Raw genomic sequence first — 25,233 nt, forward strand, 5'->3', positions numbered from 1 at the left:
GCAACCTACAAAATTGGAAGGCGTGAAAAGGGAGGGGGGTTCGATCAATAGTAATATAAGCCACGAACAAGAAACAGACAAGTCTGGAAAAGATGAGCATACCTAGGCGAACAGGGGTCTCAACATGTGGGCTACGCGCTCGGAAGCGTCAGCCTGAGCTCTGTCCAGAGTTGAGGTCGGAGGCTGTGCACGCTCCACCCCTAGGGAATGTGAGGGATTGGCAACCACCAGCTGCCAAGAAAAGTTAGGGAGAGACCCCCAAGTTTGGTCGAAGCCTCGGAATCATCATCGTCGCTCAGGTCGATAACATGGGGAGGGTCATTTGCCGAGCTTCGGGCCATAGTAGGAAAGGCATCGGGAGTCAAACCCTCTCCATCGTCACTTCTTGTACTCCATTCTTCCTTGGGCCGAAAGGTGAACCCACTTGGCCCCCCTTTCAAGCTTGTGACCTTAGAAGGGCCGGGCTCTACCTCACTCAGCCCGGGTACAGGAATCAAGTCACCCTTGTCGCCCATATTCCTGGGAGTGTTGGTCTGAGTAGAGGCTCGGGAGGGACTTGGCACAGGGGTCGCCTCGCTGTCCCTAGAAGCGGAGGCTTGGGAAGGGCTCTGCTCTTCCTCATGAGATCCAAACCCAGGGGACATCACGCCTCCTTCACCTTTAGTCTCTCTTTGAGTTGAGTCTCGAATGAAGGGTAGCCCAGTCGGTGATCCTGCCTGGGCGAACTTGGTGGCGACCTCCTCCTGAAGAGTGTCCTCAAAGGAGGTAAAGGTCGCGAACGAGCTAGGCTCATGAGAGTAAGGGTGCGCCAGGGAGGCGAAAAACGCCACCTTAAGATCAAAAGTTTCCAATTCTTCTACAGAAGGAAGCAACGGGCCTTGGAAGGATTCAGCTGGTTGAGAACTGGTTGAAGCAGAAAGGCTGGTAGTAGGATCGGAACCACTAGGAAATGACATTGTCCCCCATGTAGAAGGTACTGGAATCTCTGCGCGAATGGACTTCCGGCCGTGAGATGACTGGGAACAGCTTCCAAACTCGCCAACTCGACCTCCAGAAGGGGTAGAGCCCCTGTTGACATCACTTGGCGGGGGAGAGTGCACCCTAGATCATTTGGCCTGACTCCTAGATGGATGTGTGGCGCGTTTTTTACTAGAGGGGTGTCGAGAGAGGGACCGCTATCTAGGAAATTTCTTCCAATGGTGTACAAGCAGGTGCAATCAAGTGGTTGCGAATGTTTTCATCAAAAAGGATCACGTTAGTGTTCGACTCTCTCGGGTGAGCTCGCACCTAGGCCGTGACCAACTTGTTTCGAGTCTCTTCTCTTCGATTGAGGGTGAGCTCCAAATTCTCAGCTGACGAAGGATACCCCTAACAAAGCTGAATGGGGAACTCTTTGTGGGCCGCTTTCCTTTCGGGGTATTCCTAGTCCAGACCGGACAAGAAAAAGAACTTGCGGGACCATTCTTTAATGCTCAAGTGACGCTGCTCGAGCGAAGCTATCTTTCCGCCAAAGGACTGGACCTAGAAGCTAACAACATAGCTCGAATGGTAGACGAGCCAATAGGCATAAAAGAACTCCTGTGGCACTAAATCTGGGTACTCTTCAGTGGTCTTGCTTAGAACCATCCGATAGATGATACAACTGGAAATTAGGAGGCGACATGTATTAGGATGGAGCTGCGATGGGGCCAGCCCAAGGTAACCCAAAACTTCCCAGACCAGGTGGCAGAATGTGAGGTGAAGGTCGTTGGCGAACATCAGCTGAAAGAGAGCTACCCTCGTTGCGGTGCTGTCAGGGTTCACCACATATTCGCTCCGTGGAACTTCCGAAATCACGGAGGGGGTAATCCCATACTTGGAGTGAAACGCTCTAAGGTCGGCACTGGTCACAGAGGAAACCCAGCGTTTCCCCCCGAAAAATAAAGCAGCAACGTCAGTGGGAGCCATCATAATGGTTGAAAGCAGCAGGAAAGTGGTGAACAAAAAAAAAGGAAGAAAAGAGAGCACGGCGATTGAGGGGAGAACTGTTGAACTGGAGAAATGGGGAAAGAAAGAGTGGCTGGGAGACAGAAAGAGGAGAGTAGTCCAAGAGAAAGTGGAAGACGAAGGAAGACTGAGGAAATGAAGAGCTATAGAGAAAGGGGAAACGGAGGAGGAAGAAGAAAAGAAGGGGGGAACGCCTTAAATAGGGGAGGAAAGCAGCAAGGGGGAGGCTCGGGAAGCAAAATGACGCTAAGGAAAGTGGCGTCAGCAAACGCAGCAGTAGTCAAAATGACAGCAAGCGTAGCAGCCGAAGAGATAGAGGAGGGGTTGGCATGCACCAGTAAGGTACCAAAGTGTCCAGAAGAATGGTTGACATGTCCCGTCGGTCCTCGGGAAACGGGACAACTGCAAAAAATGAGGAGATGAATTTATTAGGCAGACAAGTGGGCTTGGGAAGTCGAATCGGAAGAAATAAAGAGGGGGCCTCGAGAAACTAGATGCAACAGAGACCGAACAGGCGGGGCCGTAATGGGGAAGCTTTGGATTCCCACCTCGTGACCGTGATAGGAATTCATGGGGTACTGTGAGGGAAGGCCTATCCCGGAAGGGCTCAAACCCAGGAAGGCCCATCCCAGAAGGGCTCGAGTCCTAGGAAGCAAATGTATGAAATTACAAGCCCATGAGAGGAAGTTGGAGACTTGAGGCGAGAGGATCAGGTAATGAGCACGAACCAACCCAGAGTGGCCTACCCACACAAAGCTCGGGAGCATTAGAAAGAACGTCCTGGGGGTCGGCAAGTTGCTAAGCCTTATCACTAGGCAGGATGCCCACTTGCATATAGACTGCAGCACGCGCTTGGTTGCAGAGTTACAAACCCAAGGCACGCCGCACCCAATGCCTGTGTCAGAGAATCCGGTGCACAACAGCCTGTCCCACATACCATGGACAGCTCACCCACGATCTAGCACACACTAGCATGGCAGGGAGGTGGTGGCAGTACAAAACCTAGCATGGCTAACACGGCATGATCTCTTGCTAGACCACGTGCTAACATGTACTAGAGCAACAAAGGAATGAGTGGTGGCAGGTCTGACGCCTGACGCACCATGATCTCCCTCAATAGAAGAACTTAGATTAGGTATAAATAGGGGAGAACCCTTCTACAGGGGGCTCTCTTGATCTGTTTGATAATCCTTACTATCATTCTACATTTTTGTGCTTTCCTCCAGAGAATTACCCATTGATTTAGGCATCAGAGTGACCCCGAAAGTCACCAAAGCCTCTCTTTCTTCTCAATTGCAGGCGACGTGGAGCTTGGGCTTTGCAGAATTGCTTGGGCTGCGAAACACGACATCAACAAATGGCTTTCAAGTAAGTCCTCTCATCGAATTCAATCCCTTATAAAAAAAAATTTCAATGCTGAGGCAAGAGTGGTGGAACTAATTGAGGTGGATTTGAATATACTATGATTGAAAATGGTTTAAAAACTCCCAAAGGAAAGTGTAGAAGTGTAGCTTCTGTTATGAGACATATCTGGCTAAGAATAAATGGATATATCTTTGAGGAGAAATTCATTAGTCCTGGAGTGCTTTTCCATTAGGCTAGAACTAGGGTTATAGAATTTCAACAAGCTTAGGACAACCAAAGAAAGAGCTCAGAATCCACCACAATAGAGAGGCACATGATTCAGTGGAAAGCTCAAAGAGAAGGATTTGTGAAGGTGAATTGGGATGTTGCATTTAATTCAAATCAGAGAAGGATGGGGCAGGTTTGGTCATCAGAAATGAAGAAGGAGAGGTGCAAGTCTCACTGTGTATGCCAAAGAAGCAGGTAAGTTTAGCTGTAGTAACTGAGATTATAGCTTTGTGGAGGGCCCTGAAGTTGTGTGTAGAGCTAAATGTGGAAAGGGAAATCTTTGAATGGGATGCACTGAGAATTGTTAAGGTTTTCAATCGTCCAGAGGATAATTGGGAGTGGCATGGGTAGTTAGTCGAAGATATAAAATGAATTCTTTTTAAAAAGCCTAGCTAGACAGTTCAACATACATATGGGAAGGGAATAGGATAGCTCATTTTTTAGCAAAATTTGCTTTTGATGAAAGTGAAGAACAAGTGTGGATAGAAGATGGCCCTGGCGGTTATTTTAGTTTTGTTATACAAGGTAAGTTGTGTATTGGTTAACTTTGGATAAATACAAAGATATGATTTGATTAAAAAAAATGATTCTTCAATTTTAAAAATATACCAATTAAACGTAAACTCTAAAATAAGATTTTTGAATCAAAAAATTATGACTAATACTAATTAATTTTTAGATTGTCTCTTATCATCACTTCAACCGTCTCTCGGGGTGACAGTAACCACGGGTTTCTGCTAGTGGTGGCTACCACCCCAAAAATCAATTGGAATAACCATAAAACAATTAATTCAGTCATTGCTCGGGGTGGCAACTAACACCAACCACATAATAGTGGCCTAAGCACAACCTAGGCACCCAATCTGGTAAATTGATGGTGCTTGATCATCCAAATCTGAAGCTGGGGATGCATCGAATCTTGTCGAATTTAGCCAATCCAGTGCCACCTAGGCACACACAATGCTGAAGGTGCCAGCAGATCCAGCATCGTTTAACTTTATTTTTTAATTATTTTAAATTAATAGGACCTTAATCCTACATGGATGAATCTATTTTACCATCATTTATAGGACCTTAATATGTCTAATGGTGCTTACATGTAATTAATCCTAGCCCCACCTTGAGAGGGTTTGGGAATCAAGGACACAAAGGTGACTTCTATGATCCTCAATATTTTTGGAATACACTAGGAAATCATCTATGAACACCACCACAAATATATCTAAGAATGGTCTGAACACCCTATTCATGATATCCATGAATGCTTCTGGGGTATTAGCTAACCCAAATGGCATCACCGTAAACTCAAAATGGTCATACCTCATTCGAAACAAAGTTTTTGGTATGTCGTCTTCCTTGATTCTCAGTTGGTGATGTTGAAAAATATTGCAGCTCCTTACAGTTGATCAAGCAAATTGTCTATCTTGGAAAAATGGTATATATTCTTTATGGTCACCTTGTTCAATTCCCAGTAGTCAATACGCATCATAAGGGTCCCATCCTTCTTAAAAAATAGTACTAGTGGTCCCCAAGTCAATATATTCGGCCTAATGAACCCTTTTGCCATAAGCTCTTATAGTTGGCCTTTGAATTCTTTTAGCTTTGAAATGGTCATCCTATAAGGTGCCTTATGTACTCGAGTCCCAGATTCCAGTTCGATGGAAAATTGAACTTCTCAATGAGGTGGTGATCTTGGTAATTCCAGGATACTTATGGGAACTCATCCACTACGGGTACTCCTTTTATTTCTTTGGTCTCCTTCGCCTTAAGCACTAGATGTACTATGTAGGTTTTGGCTCCACTTGCCAAATCCTTCTTGGCTTATAATGAGGTAATTATTCCAAGCACTGACCTTAACCTACTACCTTGGAACACTCTTTCTTGCATCCCAGACACTTGGAATATTAACGTTCTTTGTTGGCAGTTAATACTTGCAAAATGCTGAAATAGTAATCCATACTGGGGATAATATCAAATCCAATAAGTTAAATACTATCAAGTATGCCTCCAAGATGACTCTGCCTATTTCTCACAATTATCTTGGCACGCGACACTACTTCTCTCTTTGGTAGCACTACGGAGACCTTATCTTGCATTGACTTTGCCCAAAGACCGCTTATTCAAGCAGACAAGAATGATGGGGACACACCCGAGTCAAACAAAGTAATCACATGGTAATTAAACATCCTAACTCGCCTTAAAATGACTGAACAAACTCGATTCTTACAACTATACTCCCAAGGTCAGGGTTCCAATCCTGTGATGATGTATGCTTCTTGAGTTTCTAGTGCGTCCTCATCAACTTTTATAGGTGTTAGAGCATACAATCTTGCTTCTACCGCCTACTTTTGGTCTTTCCATCCTCCAATAAGGTCGGTCCTCTGAACCGGAATTGCTTAAGGGCAATTCTTGGCATAATGCTCTATCCACCCACATATAAAGCATGAGAGTGAAGCCTGATGACACTCTCCTTTGTGAGACCTACGACAATGACCTTATACTGGTGCTATGCCTCCTATATTGTGACACCCACAGACCTCGCTTGGGATTTGGGGAGACAAAAGTGTCAAGACATGCAACACTGAGTTATATATGCGACGTTCATGACAATTAAAATGCAATGTGCCTAGAATGTTTCTAGTAGTATAAATAATTCGCAGTGGACATAAATAAATAAGGGCTTGAGCAATGAACTTGGTACCAAAACAAAATCTATTAATCCCAAAACATGTCATAGTTTAAACACAAAAACTAGGGTCCCAAAACTTGACCATTCATAATCATCAAAATAGTTTTCTAAGCTTTAAATTATCGAGCTCCCAAATTTTTTGACTTCTCATGTCTACAACCTCTCACTTTTCCGTCGACCTCTCTATTTCCGAGCTCTCAACTTTTCCACCTCCCACTTTTCCGACCTTTCAATTTCTTGAGCCTCAATTTATTATGCATTCAATTTAATATACCTTTATTTAGTTTCATCTCCAACTGTAAATTATTCTTGGTGAATGATTTGGATAAAAACTGAATTTTCAAAACATAATCTTTTACGGAAGTTATGTCAACTTATAATACTCCCAACTAAGATCAGACCTTAAATAATTGGAAAATGTTCTGTCTACTTGGCTAAGCAAGTTACACACTAATGTGGTATTGTCATTTGTCAATGTCATGTCGGGAGTTCGAACTTGGGAGTTCTGCTTGGACTTTGCGATATGGGCATGCATTCATGAGTCAAAACCACAGGAATTTTGGGATATGGGGTAGCCGTACGTAGTCCAACAGAGCACTAAGACCATTAACCATATTCTCTTATTTATTTTAAACATTCTTTCAGTGCTTCTGCTTTTATCCGCAAACGATATTAATATTCGACCACTGCCAACCTTCTTCCTTTCTCAGCTTGAAGGTTGCTGTTCAGCTATGGCGGTGGTGCTTGCTTTTTTATGCATCTTTGTGCTCTCTAATGCCCGTGGTGGTGGTGTTGCTGCTACTCGGCTCCAGACGCATCTGTCGGCAAATCTTCTGGCAAATGGACTCGGTAAAACCCCTCCTATGGGGTAAGTCCCTTTCATCTTTTTCCTTTTAAAATGTCTTGAGAAATAACTCGGAATCCTCTGTATGTAAATACATAGATCTAAAAACAATGTTCAATCCAAGTTTCACTCTTTTCTGCTAGTTTTGATCCGTTGCTTAGTGATGAAATCTTGAGATTGACTGTAAACTTGTTCTTTCAGATGCTCAGGTTATAACAAACATGAGACTTCGTTAATGTTAAGATATAAAACAAATAATAAAATCTATCTCTTTCTATCAATTTAATCTTTTGGGATAAGTGGTGATTTCACATAATATCAGAGCGGATGTCTTGAGTTCGAATCTGACTCTACACTCTATCTAAATTAATTAAATATTCTACGTATTGAACTTCTCATTGAGGGGAGCCTGGCCTACACGTGAGGGAAAGTGTTAAGATATAAAATAAATATAAAATTTACATATTTCTATTAGTTTAAATTTTTGAGACAAGTAGAGATTTCATACATGTGTGTGTATATTATATATATATATATATATATATATATATATATATATATTCTTTTATTGCCCACAGATCACTGTGCTTTATACACTTCACCAAACTGCTGAGTAGTATTTAATTATTTATTTAATTTAATACCAACGTTACTTTCATAGTTTAATTACATACTCTCCATTCACCCTTGAAGAATAGACACCAGCCGACAGGGATTTCCAACTTCATTCTTCCCACTCAGAAAGAAATGCAAAGAAACCTATTTATCATATAATAATCAGTACTTCTAACAGCTTTCAGGTTAGAGTTTGGATTCGGAATGAAATTAGAGTCGGAGTATAAAGTTAGAGTCGCTCAAGCGAAAGTTCCGACTTGGACTCCGAATGAAAAATTAAAAATAAAATTCCAATTCCGATTCCATTTTTTTGGAGTCGGATTTTGAAATATTTTCTAGCTCCAGCTAATCGAGGGAAATTTAGTCATTCACTCCTTGTCATTTTCTGAAGATCAATAACCCCATTCCTATTACAAACTTCAGATTTTCGCCTACTATTACTAATTGATCCATTCATCTTACTTTATAGAAAAAGCTTAACAGTACTAGAAGTCCTTTTTCAAAAACTTAAAAGCATCTTAAAATTAAAAAATAATTTTATTTTAAAAATATTAAAATGGAAAAGAGAGAAAAAAAGGCCAAACTCCCGTCCGCATGCACCAGGCCATCAAGTAGTGCCAACCACCTTGTGGCATCGGTGGCTGAATCTGGCCATCTTTTTTTAATTTTTAATTTTTTTTAAATAAAATGGTTTTTCTTTAATTTAGTATATTTAGCATGAGAATTAGATAATAAATCAAACCACGTGTTTTCTCTTGGACTTCTTTTATTAAGCAATCCAAGATTGAAAGCAAATAAATAAATAAAGACTAATTATATATGAATTCATGTCATATCCTTTCCACAAATTTGGTAATCCAACGTCCCACAAATATGTCTATATAGCTAGCTAGCTTATGAGCTATTAAATTGGCATTCCTTCATATACAAACTATATCATAACCATTGAATCCCTTTATAATTAATTGATTACAAGAAAAACACTTAGCCTCGTTTATTTACATAGATAAGATGAGATAAAAGTTGAAAATTGAATATATAAAATATTGTTAGAATATAATTTTTATTTTACGATTTGAAAAAGTTGAATTATTTATTATATTTTGTATGAGAGTTTAAGAAAATTGTAATGATTAGATGATATGAGATGAGATGATTTGTGAAAACAAACGAGGCTATTTGTTGAATTATTTGCTACAAAAAATAACTATTTCGTATCAAAATGAGTTAATTCTCATTGCAAATAATCATTTTCGTCGCAAATAACTCATTCCAATTATTATATCCTTTAATAATTTTTCACTTTTGGTTATCATTTTCTTTAATTTTCACGAGTAAACTACTCTACACATAATGAAGTCTAATATGTTGATTAGATGGAACAGTTGGAACCACTTCAACTGTCACATTGAGGAGGAGTTGATTATGGAAACAGGTAATTTAATTATATATCACCTATAACATTCAATTGTGAAAACTAAACTTTGAAGACAATTCTCCTTAACTAATGAGCTTTGTACTACAAAAATCTCTTGCTACAGCGGATGCAATGGTGTCTACTGGACTCGCCGCAATAGGATACGAGTACATAAATCTAGGTTAGGCGTTGGGGCCGGAGTTCTGTACCTAGATCATTCAATAGCAAAGATTTACTACCAAGCTAATCCTCTATCAGTTTTAATATCTTTTAGATGATTGTTGGGCTCAACTTCATAGAGACTCTCAGGTATCTATTATGCTTTGTTACTGTTTTCTAACTGAATATTTTCTTTTAGTACTCTTAATTGGGTATGTAGAAAGATTATATTTTCAAGGTATAATCTTAATAAAGTTCAAGTTTGATAGGGAAATTTGCTTCCGAATGCCTCAACATTTCCATCCGGAATTAAGGCGTTAGCCGATTATGTCCACGACAAAGGGTTGAAGCTTGGGATATACTCTGATGCCGGGTATTAATTTTGATGAGAAAATATATTTGTAACCGTGAATTGTGTAACCACCGCATAATCGCTTTGAAAAAAGAGAATAAAACATGAGACGCACATGAAAAAAATTAATTTTTTAATAGTAGATCTACTCCTTTTCAAAGCGATTACTCGGCATTTACATACTTCACAGTTGTATGTAGAATTACTCAATTTTGATTAGGAATCGAGATCCTCTCCTATGGTATTTAATAATGTCTGTATAGTATTTTCGAGCAACGTGAAGCCCAAATAAGCATTTAATATTGTGTCTATTCACTACAAGAAAACTGCTTATTTGTGACCAGCTATTTCTTACGAAAATGATTATTTTCTATTAAAATGGGTCTATTTTTGTATCAAATAGCTATTCTCGTCTCAAATAATCTGCCACAAATACTCGTTTTTTTTAGTAATTTTTAATTGCATTTGACCATCCAACTCGGTCAAGAAATTGGAGAAGATCTCAATTGACGATTTATATATATGGCAAATTTTAACTAAATATATACCAAATGTTTGGTCATAATCTATCGGAATCTAATTATATAGGTGAATTTCTACTATGCATTCGTTCAGTTTTCACTCTTTGCTAATTTCTTGATGTTCTTTGAAGAACTCGAACTTGTAAAGGAACCATGCCTGGATCCCTTGGTCATGAAGAACAAGATGCAAAGACTTTTGCTTCTTGGGTAAGATTTATTCCTTTTGAGGACGCATTTATATAGTTATAATTAGCATATCATGTACTTGTGCCATTTTGGTATGCTGATTGGTAATTAATTCTACAGGGTATTGACTATTTGAAGTATGATAATTGTAACAATCATGGCATAAGTCCAAAGAAAAGGTATTGGTTTTCGTTTTATACATGCACATTTTAATGTCTATATATAGAATTTCCCACCTTCTCATTAGCTATGGCATGCAGTACTATTTATTTTTTATAGAAGAGAAATTATTTATACATTATTAGGGTGCTTAAATCTCGCACACTTTGAAAAGGGTGAGAAAATTTGTGACTCACGTGAAAAAATAAAAATAAAAATCTATTTTGTAAAAGTGGATCATATATATTTTTTTTAAAAGAAATTAATACGTGGGATTTGCACATTTTATAACGGTATCTAGTATTATTTTTCTTAGATTATTGCTTTGTATGCACAAACTATATAACTCTAATAAGGTATCCTCAACCTGTACGTGTGATAGGTACCCAAAAATGAGCCAAGCTTTATTGAATTCAGGAAGAGCTATCTTCTTTTCCATTTGCGAATGGTGAGTAGATAAGTGATGTTTTTATTTTTATTTGTTTAGCATCAAGACAATCTGAAGTGCCCATCAAGCACTATTCACAACTTAGAAAAAAATTATTACAAAATTTGCGTTAGACTTGTTCCCAAGTCCAAGCAGGTGTGCCTTCTGTAAAGGATTAAATATATGAGCGGTGCTACTCTGCTGCCTGAGTAGGAGTGTTCGGTGTTATCGTTAGTTGCAAACGTAACTTTTTTTTTTTCATATTTCTATCCATATTTTTGTAATGTATTTAAATATTTTTAAAAAATAAAAAAATACATCAATACATTTAAAATCAATTCCTTCATCATTAAGTATAAAAAAAATTTAAAAAAAAATTACCGAGTGGTCAAACCAAGCGATACGTTTGGGGCAGCAGAGTAGTGTTTTTCCAAATATATATAATTATTTCTATATCTTTCAATCAGCTTAATCTTTTAAAACAAGCGATAATTTCACACTATATATACTTGGTAGGCTACTCAATTTCTATGTTTTTCTTCCCTGGCTACTTAATTTGTTTGCTTTTCCTGCTTAAAATTGAACTGAATAAAAACAAATGCTTGGCATCAATGTAGGGGACAAGAAGACCCAGCCACTTGGACTGCAGGTATTGGAAATAGTTGGAGAACAACAAGTGACATCAAAGATAATTGGAAAAGGTAAGATGATCATGTTTTGTTTTCATACAATTTCTGCCAACCACGACCTTTACTTTTTGTTGTCATTTGGAGGTAATTTTGAATTTCATGTGAAATATACAACATATAATAGGGCATATACATTATAAAACTATAAATCTCCCCTTATAACTCTATGTTATATAAGCACTGGTAGCAGAAACATGACTTGAACTGGAAAATAGATTAATCATTTTAAGAGTTTTATTGTGTGTTTAGTTGTTCTATGGGGATTCATTAAAAAAGAACTTGATTAAACATATTACAAACATTTTTATCAACAGAACTCTGTGGATAAAATCTCCCATTATCACAAACTCAAGAAATTACAGTCGTTTTAGGATGGTTAGATCTTGACATATCATGATGTGCTTTGTTAGTTTTATGAAGACTTGTAATGTACGTTAAAGGAAAGGCCGCCTTGATGGCTGTCGAATACAACGGAAGGAAAGCCCAATATCAGTGCAATGTACACTGAACTATTCGTATTAAGGAGGTTGATGAGGATCTCTTCTCTTGCCCAGCAAAAATAGCATCCAATCTCACTCAAAAAAGTGGAATAAATTCGATCTAGAGCTAAAGGTGCATTGCAAGGATGGTTGTGAGGACCGCATTGGTAAAAGAGTAGACCATCATCCAAGAGCAAAACGAAGGTGAAGAAGAGAGCTTATCCTTGCTGAGTGGAAGGCAAAAATGATCATTCCTCGATGCGAATGGAAAACGAGGCAATGGTGGTTTGTAGAGTGCAGCCAGTTCAATGGATGGGCGGGCAAGCACTAGGGTGAGAACAAGGAGCTGAAGAGGCTCCTAGTTAAAAAAAATCGCCTAACATTTAAAGGCGAAGAATGAGCTGAAGGCGAGCAATGGTCAAGGAAAAAACCCTTGCTAACACATGAGTTTTCTGGGACTACACGAAAAACATTCATGAGGTGGCAATGTCATATGTAGTAGCCCATACTTCATCTGAAGAGTGACATTAGGAGTGGGTATACTGAAAGGATTGCGACTTGGCAGATCATATCATCTGAACTCAAAGATATGATCTAAATCCACGTGAGAAACTCTCAAATGGAGAGAAACTGAGGATTGGAAATATGGCAGGCCCTAAGGACGTACGAACCATGCCCTACAAATCTGTCTCTGCCATCTAGCAGTGGAACGATTGAGACTAAAGGGACCCTATTCAGTCACATCTTGAGTTAGAAGGGCATCAAAAGGAAACCTAATGAACATGTGCTATAAAGGGCTTAAATCAAAAGCCAAAATCTCACTTTTGAGATTGTGAACACTTGAGAGCCCTTGGAGTCAAAATCTTTGGAAGGAACCAGGGACTTCCAGGGAGACAAATAAAGGAGCAACGCAGCGCCTTTGTGAGTTAGTATTGTAGGTTACCCTTTAAGATAATACAGAGGAATCGGGGATAAATGTTGTGTGAGGATGTTATGAAATTCTGGTTCATGCATACTCTGTTATCTCCCTATTTCTAAGCATGAAATAATAAATGTTTTACCATTATGTTTACGAATATTTTCACTTCGTGTTTCCTAAGATTTGAATGCACTTATTTTTTATGGAATGTCTGTCTGAGTATCTATATGTCTATGTGAATAATCGCACCATGTGTCAATCATCATGGAACGGGATGAAGAATTCCCTGAACCATTCCTACGAAAGGTCCCCGCGAGCTTCATAGATGTAGAGAGAATCCTTGTGAATGATTGGGTTGGGGCGGTATCGTGTTGGCCTAACCTGATAGAAGTAGAATTCCCAAGGCGTATCAGGTGTCGGTGTCTTCTAGTTGGTTGGTTGGGTAGACGTTTCCTCGGTGCAACATGTATATTATATGTGAGAGGCAACATGTGTTGGAGTAATGGCGTGTTGACTTGCACCATGGTAGTCAGGTGGGAAAGACTCCTCGATTTTGAACGGTGGAGGGGCTAATCCTCGATGGCTCATCAGGCAACGAATGTAAAACTGGTGTTACCAATTTTACATGCTTTAGAAGACGGTAATTCCTTTCCTTGATGACATACATAACTACAAAAAATGTATTGAGTTCTATGACAGAGGGTAATTCCTCAGAGTGTGATTTCTCTTCATGCTTATATAAATGTATTTTATAGAGTGTGATTCGTTGTCTTGTTTTCCAATACATGTGCTATTGCTTGAAAGGGTGATCCCTCACTATGCACTAATGCATGCATTCACTCTTGTTTTCACTACACAAAAGTGTTGATTGCATGTTCACGAGATCATTGTTTCCATTAGTGTTCTTGAACCAGCTGAAACCATAGACCTTCATTGGTTAGTTGTGGAAGCTGTATTTGTAACTATTAGGTAGGCGACCATATGTGCTAGGTCAACCTTGTTTTGGAGATATGGTTAAATAGCTAATTATGTGTGTAACTATTTAAAGAATGATGTGACATTGCAGATATCATGAGAATGAAATCAGATTTCTTTTAGATTTTTGGTACTATATCATTTAGTCTTCAAACTAAACCTTTATCTTTCCACTGCGAACCATTAAACTTTTCCTTACACATGCACACCCTAGCGAACATTGCATGGTTATCCCAACTTAAACCTAGGGGTTGCTTGGCACCACGGATCCTCACCAGGTCTTTTAGCGAGAGACGGGGTGGCACAATGGTTACCTCAAATATGCGGTATGATGGATCTAAGGGTTGTGAATCTGATGGAGTAGTGCACGTGAGGTGGGTGGGGACAAAAGCCGACAAATCTAACCTCCTACAACAAAGAACAAAAAAGACATTAGAAAAATAAAATAAAACATTGAAAAAGATTAAGGTAAAGGTGAGAAAACCATTCTCAAGGGAGACTAGTTCTTCAAATTCAATCAAAAGAGCCCAAAAAAAGTTAACAAAGCGGCGACATGATCTCACACTGCTAAATCTCACGCTGCTAAAGGTGCTTGAGGACACGTGCTAGTGAAAGGAGGTTGTTGATGGTTGTTTCAGGTGGTTTGCCGGACAACAAATCCATCAGTAAGGCACATGTGAGTTGAGAGTGGATAGATCGACGTAGATCTAGATTTTCCTTTTACAGCAAAGGAGATAAAATGGAGGAAATGAGAGGGAGCAATTTGCAAAGAAAATGGAGAGAGAAGAAACATAGGGCAATGAAAGGCTTAGAAAAGGGAGTGGGAGAAGGAAAAGGGACAATGAATGGCTTAGAACAGAAAGAATAAGGAGTCATTTTATTCAGTGCGAAGGAATCTTGGAATACAGATGACGTGTGTTCCTATCAAATCACAACATATCATGCGAACAAGATTATTTATACTGACCTGCTAGGTACAATTGCCCATGCGGCATTAATGTGCAACCGGCTGGCACAATCTCATTTTTTATTCGTATATCTGCAATCTCCTTCCCATCAAATTTTATATTTAAAAAAAAAAAAAAAAAGCAATCAGTTGGCATTGTCCATTCATCTGCAATATGCAATATCCACTATCTCAAGTAGAGAAAGCAACTTCATTATCAACCCAGGAAGTAGCGGCCCAATGTCTGCTAGCACGACTCGCCCGGCATTGAGAAGAGCCACCGTACGATTCTAGTAAACTTCTAGAGAACAAATTTTTGAAACGTTGTTAGAGTGAAATTCGGGAAGAAGCATTTCATTCTTTCCATCTTTAATTTTTCGTTGTTAGAGTGAAACTCGGAGCATTTCATCTTAGAAGAAAAACGCCATTACTAGTTATCATTTTTTTTTTATAAAAAAAGAATGGAAAATACTTACAGTCGTTTTTGGCAATGAGTTCAAATTTTGGGAAAAAATCTTTGATATAATCTACAGCTACACTACCCACCAAGATAAGAACAAGAAGATATTTCATGTGGGGGAGAGAGAGACAGATATTTGTGTAGTACCTACTTCAGCTAGCAAGAAGCTACTCTGAGTGATATGGAGAGATGGAGGAGGAGAGGCACCTTAGAGCTGTGATCAAACGAGAAGAAAGGTCGGTGCATTCTTTGCACAGCTAATTAGTTATTAAATGTATTTTTTTATATTATATGTAGGATCCCGTAGATGAACTTGTAGATTTGGATTCAAAGATAAACCTTCTGGAACTTCCATCATTGTAATGGAAGAACTCAATCGGTTTCTGAATGAGAAATCAACTGGTGCGAATTTGTCCGAGGTATTGAACTTACGGGATATTAAACTCGTGCTGCACTGAAGAGAGAGTGAAACTGTGAATCGAGTGGAAGGAAGAGAGAGGAAGAAGAGGATAGGAAAAAATTGACAAAGAGAAATTGAGAGAACGAAATGAAGAGGCAAAAAAAAATATTTTATCATCTGGTTTTGCGGGGTTTCTCAAGCCGGTTGCAAATACAATTTTACTTATTTATATATGCATAAATTTTAATTGATATAAAATTTTATGATAGAATAGGATTATCACATTTCTGAAAGTACTTAATATTTATTCTAGCATGAAAGGTATGGAGACTTTTTTATATTTTTCTCTATTTTGGGGTTTGGGGAGCGGGGGTTTCTGATACGAATTTATACCATCTATAGATATGAAAAAATCTATTTATCATTATTTTTTTATCATTCTCTTATCATCTCATGATATGATATTAAATGATAGGTTCAAATAAAACATAATAAATAGTTTCAAATCATCTAATACTACATGATAAGATGATTAATAATACTATAAATATATAAATATATATATATATATATTCCCATGACTCTTAAACCCAAGTAACATTATTAATATTTCTAATTAGCATGACAACACGAGCGGACGAAAATGACAAATGGGCATCTTATGCTGGACCGGGAGGATGGAACGGTAATAAACTTTATTTTTGTCCTCCTTACATGTGCGTGCCAAAATGGGTTGGTGATCATTCCTAATGCTCTATATTGATCTAATTAATTGGTGTCAGATCCGGACATGCTTGAAGTTGGAAATGGAGCCATGAAAACAGAGGAGTATCGTGCACATTTCAGCATTTGGGCACTAGCCAAGGTACCCTTTCCATGAAAAATAGTATATACAATAAATTGTTGACATCCCTCATATATAATATTTTTAACTATTTTTTAAAGGAAAAGATGTGCTTTGTACTCGCAAATATTTCAATTCAGAAATACTTTAGTTATAAAAGAGTTTTATTAAAATAAATTTATAAACTGATATTTTTGATATAGTACATTAGATTATAAAATTATTTTTACTGTAAAATTGATATAATGATCCATTTTTAAAATGAAAAGCTGTGCTTTGTACTCACAAATATTCGAATTCAGAAGTACTTTAGTCATAAAAGAGTTTCATTAAAATAAATTTATAAATTGATATGTTTTGATATGGTACATTAGATTATAAAATTATTTTTACTGTAAAATAGATATAATGGATTATATGAAACCACGTCAGTTTGTGAGTTTAAGTATCAAAAATTTCCAAATGACATATTTATCTTACTCTAACCCTTAAGATGGATAAAAAATAAGTAAAATATGATACAAACTTGACAATCAAATTCAACAAAAAGTGCACATTGCAAAGTGTTAGAAAAACTAAATCAGAATGCACAACGGAAGCGATATTACTTCGTCGAAAATATTTCGGATCTAGTGCGGTTGTTCCACAGATTCTTTAGCGTCATTGTTCGTCCACGATCTTCACATCGATGGTGGAGTGTGCTACGTGGTAATACCAGAGCAACACTCACACATTTCACAACCTAGATGTCGTGACTAGAGAGAACCATTTTGAGAAAGAGATCGTTCTTGATGCAAGTGTCTTATACAAATGGGAGAGAGACTATGTAAATAGCCACTCTAGTGTAACCTCATGGTTGGCCATTAAGGCCCAAACATTAAGTCTCATGAAATGGCTTAAGAGCCACTTCATAACCCCCAAAATAAGGTGAAGGAGTGCCTAGTATAGGTGCTCATTACTTACACAAAGTTTTTAATAGTTTGATCCAAGTTGTTTTTAATAATTTGAGGGTATTAAATGTATTCATATCTTTGAAAAGTAGTATTAATTAATTAATATTTGCATATGCACAGGCTCCTTTGTTGATTGGGTGTGACATACGAGCAATGAACAACGTGACATTTGAATTACTCAGCAACAAGGAAGTTATTGCAGTTAATCAAGGTAAGTAATAGATAACACGTCTTTTGAAAATAATAAACAGTATATTAAAAATTGCTTATTTTTATTACTTTTTGGATAGACAAATTGGGAGTTCAAGGGAAAAAAGTTAAGAAGGATGGGGATCTTGAGGTAAGCTTTTGTTATCTTCTTTTCTTTATCTCATAAATCCATGTTTTGCCAATAGTTCCCACCATAGCTCAGGAATAATAAAAGAGTAATATTATATATAGTTATTTTTTTTTAAATATATTTTTTTAAATAACATACATACAGTTACTTTTACATATTTTTTACGTACTATATTGATATGATTGACTAAAACAATTATTTTATATTTAAAATAAATGACTGCATATAGAATTTTTTATAATAATATCACAAAAAATGAATAAAACCAAGATCATACAAAAATCATCGGAGAAATAATATTTACATTTTTAGAGTATACGAGTTCCCTTTATTGATGGATTCCACTCTTTTTCAAAATGAGCGTACTAAAATTATATATCTTAATACTGTATCTAACATTATTCAAATCATAAACATCCTTCCAAAAGAAGCTCCAAATAAAGTAGTTCAATTTTGTTTAACAACTATTAAATATGTTATTATTTGACCAATCAATACTCCCTTCTACTTGGAGTTCCAAAAACATGTTTTGAAGATAGTTCTTACATATTTATTTCTAAATATAAAATGTAGGTTTGGGCTGGTCCTCTCAGTGATGGCAAGATAGCCGTGGTGTTGTGGAATAGAGGCCCAACAGAAGCTACAGTTACTGCTTATTGGTCTGACATTGGCCTTGAATCAGCAACTGTGGTTAGTGCACATGATTTATGGGAGGTAAGAGAACATATAATTCACCCACATTTTTTCAGAAGATCAATGATAGACACACCCTTTCCATAAACTTTTTGCAATTATTTTTTAGGTTAAATTGCAAAATCAGTATATGAGTTTCCACATGTCAGTATTGAATTGGCTAACACGTGGCATCTATATCCCTCTTAGCCAATTAAAGGCTAACACATGACATATCGATGCCACGTGTAAATCCTGCCGTTAATTTTCTAACAATAAATTAACGGAAGTATCTAATTGTCAATTTCTTAAAAGTTTTTGTATAAATTTCAAAACTTGAGAACTTAGGCCTTGAGTTGCAAAAAGGTGAAAATCAGGTATTGCTTTTGCAATTAATCCTATGTTTTAAATGAGTGTATGTTTGTAAGATGACATACTTTCATAAATTATTTTATAAAAACATCCTTTATTTCAAATACAACGATAATAAAAATTAAGAAAAAGGTTGTGTGTTTATCATTTTACTTTTCAGATATAGTGTCGAATTGCAATCTTCTATAGGGTAATCAAGAGATGATTTGAAATTTGAATTGTGCAGCATTCAACACAAGCTTCAGTGAAGGGGCAACTATCTACTAATCTTAAGTCTCATGCTTGTCGAATGTACGTTCTAACCCCCCAATAATGCTATGATTGTCTAAGAGAACATAAGTCTTCAAATTCTATAAATATCCAAACAAGACTTATAATTTCTTTTTTTAATAATAAGATGGAACCATGAACAACATATATAGACCGGTTTATTTATGGGACTGTCTTGTTGCTTTTCCAAACAAAAGAATTTACACTATCTCTTGTGGAACCTCCTTGTGTAGTGCATGTTATTCTCAATAAAAGATTTGTCTTATTTGGATAATGAGATGAGACGAGATGATTTTAGATATGAAAGTTGAATAAAATATTATTAGAATAATATTTTTTAATATTATTATTGTTTTAAGATTTTAAAAAAAGTTAAATTATTTATTATATTTTATGTGAAAATTTAAAAAATTTGTAATGATGAGATGATATGAGATGAGATGAAATACTTTCACTATCCAAACGGGATCTAATACCAATCTTTCGGATATCACAAATATATTTACAACAATAAGTTATTCTCAACATATTCATTTATTCCATGTACAAGTCACGCAATAAATAAAAATATTTAGTTCCAATAATTCAAATAATAACGGTATATTAATCAATAGATCGATATTACAAACAATTCTTTGTTGAGAATAACTTGTGTTGTAAATATAATTTCAACAATAATATATTTTTATAATTTTATCATTGTAAATATATCTTTCTACAACGACAATCTGATCGTTACAAATATTTTTAATTCCAACCAAGATTACATGTCGCAAATATCTAATATATTCGTTGCAATTTGGTTTATTACAAATAATATTCATTAATAGCTCTGGCTCGCTCGTTGCAAAAGTAGATTTCCAAGGAAAGGCCTTCCGTTGCAATAATGATAGAGACTACGTTGCAAGATGATTTTAATTATCTTTTAGCATGAATATGAACCGTACGTTGAGAATGAAGGGTCCTACCCATAGTATAGCATTTGATTTCATCTAGTTTTTTAGGATGATTTCATATGCATATACATAATATACTGCAATGTTACAAGAGCAGATCTCTTAAAATGTTTACATTATAGTACTTGACGCTGAGACAAAATAAATATGATTATTCTGATGGCTAATTAAACAACGAAAGCTCGACGACGAGATGGAGAAAATACATGAAATAGAAGGAAAGTCTGAAATAAATTATGAGATTAGGGTTTCTTTATAAAAATCTAATAATAATCAACTTTTGAAGCCCACAAACTAGGCTTAAATAGCTAACTAAAAATGGCAAATTTATAATTAAGACCAAACAGTGAAATATGGGATAATATAACTATGGTTAAAATCTATCCTAAGAATCGGAATAAAATTGTTAGTAAAAATAAATACTACCATAAAAGAAAATTAACAAAAAATGAAAGAATTGACTAAATGTGACGATTCAGAAGGAAAAATGGCTCATTTTGGAGTTGACAAAGAGCCCTACCAGGCAAAGCGTGGTGATCACAACGTGCATGCCGAAGAGAGCTTTCTTAATTGTGTATCTCAATTCATCTCAACTCATCATTATAACTTTTTTAAATCTCAACACAAAATATAATAAACAATTCAACTTTTTAAATTTCAAAACAATAATAATAATAATAAATAATATTTTATCAACTCAACTCAACTCACTTCAACATCTAAACGCACTCCTAAGAACTCTAAACTAACTTGTGATTGTGTATATTAAGATACGAGCATCATCTTTCTTAGAATTTGTCCTCAAAATAATAAGTGATGAGGGAATTTAATTAATATTTCCAATATGATTCTAGTAGTTATTAAGGAAACTGAGTTATCACGTATGTTTTAGTGCGATCTGAATAACACCTTTTATGCTCAAATATATTTGATTATGATGGTGCTAGTAAAAATTGCAAAAAGCATTCATGGGAGTTGGGTTCCTTTTTCCTTCCTTATGTTGCCATTCAGTTTTCCGTTAGCATTGCGACAAACCTGTTTGGATCTGTTGGTTCAACTTCAATTCTATGCCTAATTGAATCTAGCCAGATTTTTGAAAATGGAAATGAGTTTAGGATTCTCCATGAGAACAAAGTGATGGACACTTCTGAGCTGTTGAATACATTTAGAAAGAAAAGCTTAGATCATGAAATTAAAAGAAACTCAAGGTGATGAAGCCGTTCCATTTTCAACAGCCAATGAGAACTCTGATCAGTTTGGGAGAGAGAGAGAGAGTTTATGTGTCTTCTCTATTTGAGACAAGTGAATGGACCCAAAGAAGACGGAGATTTCTACAACAAGTTTATAACAGTTTTCAAATTTCGGACAGCGTAAATGCAGTAGGCAAAGGAGGAGAAAAAGATAAATAAAGCCACGTGTGCGCATAGGTAGTAAAGTGGTAGTAGTCGGTAGTAAGGGTACCATCACCCAATTGTCTTAAGGAAGGGAATGGTTTCTTTGTAATTACAGTTATTAAGTTGGGTATTTTAGTCTATTTCGAGTTTGTTGCTTTCCGTTGGGTTAATGGGCTTTAGCTTTGACTAAGTCCAATTAGTTAATAGGGCGTGGGTCATGTCGTGGGCTGCACCAACGTGTAGACGTGGGTTGTTGTTTACATCTTATTTGAATTCCTTGTAATTCTGCAGTTGATAATTAATGAAAAATATTTTCAGTCTCAATCATCAGAGTAAGGAGGCCGTTGGCACCTCGAACCGCCGAGGATAAATTTACAGCTTACAATTTTCACTAGATATCAAAATACATAACAGGGTGCCTTGAACCCTTCTTTGGGCTAGCAGGCTCGTGACAAGGGCATGACATGCCACGAGTCCTTACACCCTCAACACAAAGTTTCTTCCTTTTAGCCTTATTTAATTATTCAATTCATCTCAATTCATCATTATAATTTTTTTAAATTTTAACATAAAATATAATAAATAATTCAACTTTTTCAAATCTCAAAATAATAATAATATTAAAAAATAATATTCTAATAATATTTTATCATCTCAACTCAATTCAACTCAACTCAATTCAACATTCAAGTACAATCCGAAGTAAGACTGACCTCTTCCACCCACGAGAAGGAATTGTACCCTCCAAACTAGGGGCCTAATGGCGCATGGCTCATGATCGGTCCAACAAAACCAAGAAATAGTCTATGTTTTCTAAGGTAATAATCGCATCAGACTCAACAGCAACCAGGCTCTCCTCGACCGACGAGTAAACATTGTTCAAAGGTTTTGTCTCCCTCCTGGAAAGAGTAACTTTGAAATCACAACAATCTGGAACATGACGCCTTGAAGCCCTAACGTGAATCTCACAAAGACCAGCCTCGATGATAGGGAACTCCCATCCGACACCAGAAATGAAGAAACTGCTTGTCACAAATTTTGACGAGGGAATTTCCCAATTCCAAATGAACAACCTTACAACCCATCCTTAAGGGCCAACTACACTGGTTCCTGTCATGCTACCTGAAGCCATACACAAAGAAAACCTCTCGAGTAGTAAGATCAGGGTTCTCATCCAAGGCTGGCCTCCAAATGATGCAACAAGATAGCATGATCCTCTAGGCGTTAAGTAGGAGTTTGGCAGGAGCCATGCCCAACAAATCCAAGATGTCGCAGATCGGGCATTAGAAGGGAAGCCACAAACCCATAAAAATATGCGGATATACAGGCCAACATACTCAGCACTCCTTCGGGGTTGACAATGCACAAGACCTTTGGGGATGGAAAAGTGAGAAGGGAGAAAAAGAAGAGGAGACTGCAATTAGCTTGAGAAGTGTTGAGGCAAAGGTGAGAAGCAGAGTTAGACTAATACACAAGACCTTTGGGGAAAATTGGAATACCAGAAGAAGGAGATGAGTGAAGATGATGGTTACGAAAAGGTGAAATGGCAAGGGATGCATCAACTGGAGCCAAGGGCGAGACGCATGTGTCAAAAGGACATAGATAGCACCCCAAACATGTCCTGTGTCTAAGTCAGCTGGCTAGGCGAGGAAAGAGCCACAGGAGATTAAAGGCTCGATCATGGGATTCACCCGCATATGAACAACTAAGAAGCAGGTAAGTCAAAATGCACCGCATCTCCATGGGACTCGAGCCTCTAAATCATCACTGAATAGCTTTTTCGCAATCAACTGGCACTGAGGAAATTCTTAGCAGAATATGCACACCAACTCAACCCTATTAATAATAGTCGAGTCAGACCCAAAAGGGTTATCACATATCCCAGAAGGGTACCGCATTAAATGCATGGAACTAAGCACTCAGAGGTATTATTGTGTTAAGAGCCCAAAAATCAAGCACTCAGAGGGGCATTGCCATACCACACCTCTCATCATCTATAAAGCGATTGACAGATGTGTCCTACAATCTCTCTACATTTTGAGTTCTTTACATTCATATTACGCACTCTGACTTAAGCATCAAATGCTCCCAAGTCCGAGACCCTGAGCTTTGCTCTTCTTGCAGGTTAATCACACGACTAAGAGAAGTAGGAAATTGCCTCGACAATTAGGCTGGGTTCAAAGATAAAGATAATCACTTATAGATTTAATGATCTCGTGACACAAAAAGATCGTCTTAATTTGAATGAAGATGTTTGTGAGAGGCCTAACAAAAGAAGAGAGACACCACCCTCGACTTCCGTGGTAACCAAAGATCACATTAATGGTAGGGAGGAAGTTGCAAAGGCTATACCTCAATTATTGGTAAGTGAAAAACATAGTGATGCTTTGAATAAAGTCAAGATGATTCCCATACTTGGTATCGGGTTATCGAAACGACAACACTCGCCCATCCTGTATAAAATGATAAAAAAAAAAAAAAAAAAAAAAAAAAAAAAAAGTGCAAAGCTATTCATGTCAATTATTTATTTCATATAAAAACTGATGAATGGACTAACATAATTTACTATCTTACTATCTAAATAATTGATTATAGGTTATAGAAATTGTGACGATCGTAGCTCATACATATGACTGTTTATTGAATTTTTTTAAGTAGCATTTACCATATATATTAGTTTGTGATATTTAAAAATCAATGATCAAACTCGTGAATAAGTTTTAGATAGGATAATTCTCATCTTAGATTTTGTCACATTTATTGATGTCACTCCATTTAAGAGGCCGCTATAGAAGTGGCTGACATGCAAAACTATTGAGATTTTGTTTGGAAACACAACTGCTATAAGATATTCTCAAAAATTTTTAAATTTTTTTTTTTAAATTTATTATTATTCATAAATTATTTTATTACTATTTAAAAATAAATATCCAAAACCAGCATTTAAAGTGTATTATATCGTATATATGATTACAGATGGAAAAATAAAAAATAATATTTTTAGTTTAGATAATAAATTATATTTTATTTTTTTAGATATATTTTTCCTCCTTGTCACGAAATTAACATATATATATATATAGGAATAAATCTATAGCTTTATGCTTTATCTTTTTTTCTTCTTCCTAAAAGGGAAGGTGGGGTGATCAGCGTAGTAATTTTTCTTATAAGAGTTTCTCTCTGTTGTAAAATATCAGATTTGAACTATAGTTACTGTCTCAAGGGCGAGCTCATCACCACAATACCTTCAAAATACTCTTCTAGTCTAAAGTCCATTTTATGACGCAAAGGTTAAATTTTATTACTTCAAATGGTTTCAATTTATATCCTAATTCGAACTGATCTTAACTTTAAAGTCATAAAATAACAGTTCGTATTAACTGAACTATTACCTTGGTGGTACTTTATGCTTTATCCTGTCTTTTCAATTACCTATCTTTTTGTCTGTTCTCTTATTTTCTGATTTTTCACCATTCCGGAATATGTGTTTGGATACAACAAATGGCACGACTTGACTATCTCTAATCACTATGCAAGAATTGGTTGGTGCTCATTGTTCATAATAATACTATAGATT

The 25,233-nt window shown here is 36.7% G+C and overlaps 1 protein-coding gene across 1 annotated transcript; it reads left to right on the plus strand.

Moving 5' to 3' along the window:
- Positions 1 to 2,040: 2,040 nt before the first annotated feature.
- Positions 2,041 to 19,383, plus strand: LOC121244230 (alpha-galactosidase-like). Its single transcript, XM_041142252.1, has 21 exons — positions 2,041 to 2,328; positions 3,286 to 3,354; positions 3,737 to 3,813; positions 4,809 to 4,960; positions 5,219 to 5,313; positions 5,408 to 5,449; positions 7,018 to 7,175; positions 9,143 to 9,201; positions 9,308 to 9,364; positions 9,458 to 9,492; positions 9,612 to 9,715; positions 10,347 to 10,422; positions 10,522 to 10,580; positions 10,943 to 11,008; positions 11,605 to 11,688; positions 16,476 to 16,540; positions 16,638 to 16,720; positions 17,773 to 17,863; positions 17,943 to 17,992; positions 18,566 to 18,706; positions 19,263 to 19,383. Exons 1-21 carry the CDS (start codon positions 2,041 to 2,043, stop codon positions 19,347 to 19,349), a joined length of 1,938 nt encoding a protein of 645 aa, XP_040998186.1. The 3' UTR covers positions 19,350 to 19,383.
- The last annotated feature ends 5,850 nt before the right edge of the window (positions 19,384 to 25,233 follow it).

This window comes from Juglans microcarpa x Juglans regia, chromosome 8S (genome assembly GCF_004785595.1).
Source record: "Juglans microcarpa x Juglans regia isolate MS1-56 chromosome 8S, Jm3101_v1.0, whole genome shotgun sequence".
In the NCBI taxonomy this organism is placed as follows: domain Eukaryota; kingdom Viridiplantae; phylum Streptophyta; class Magnoliopsida; order Fagales; family Juglandaceae; genus Juglans; species Juglans microcarpa x Juglans regia.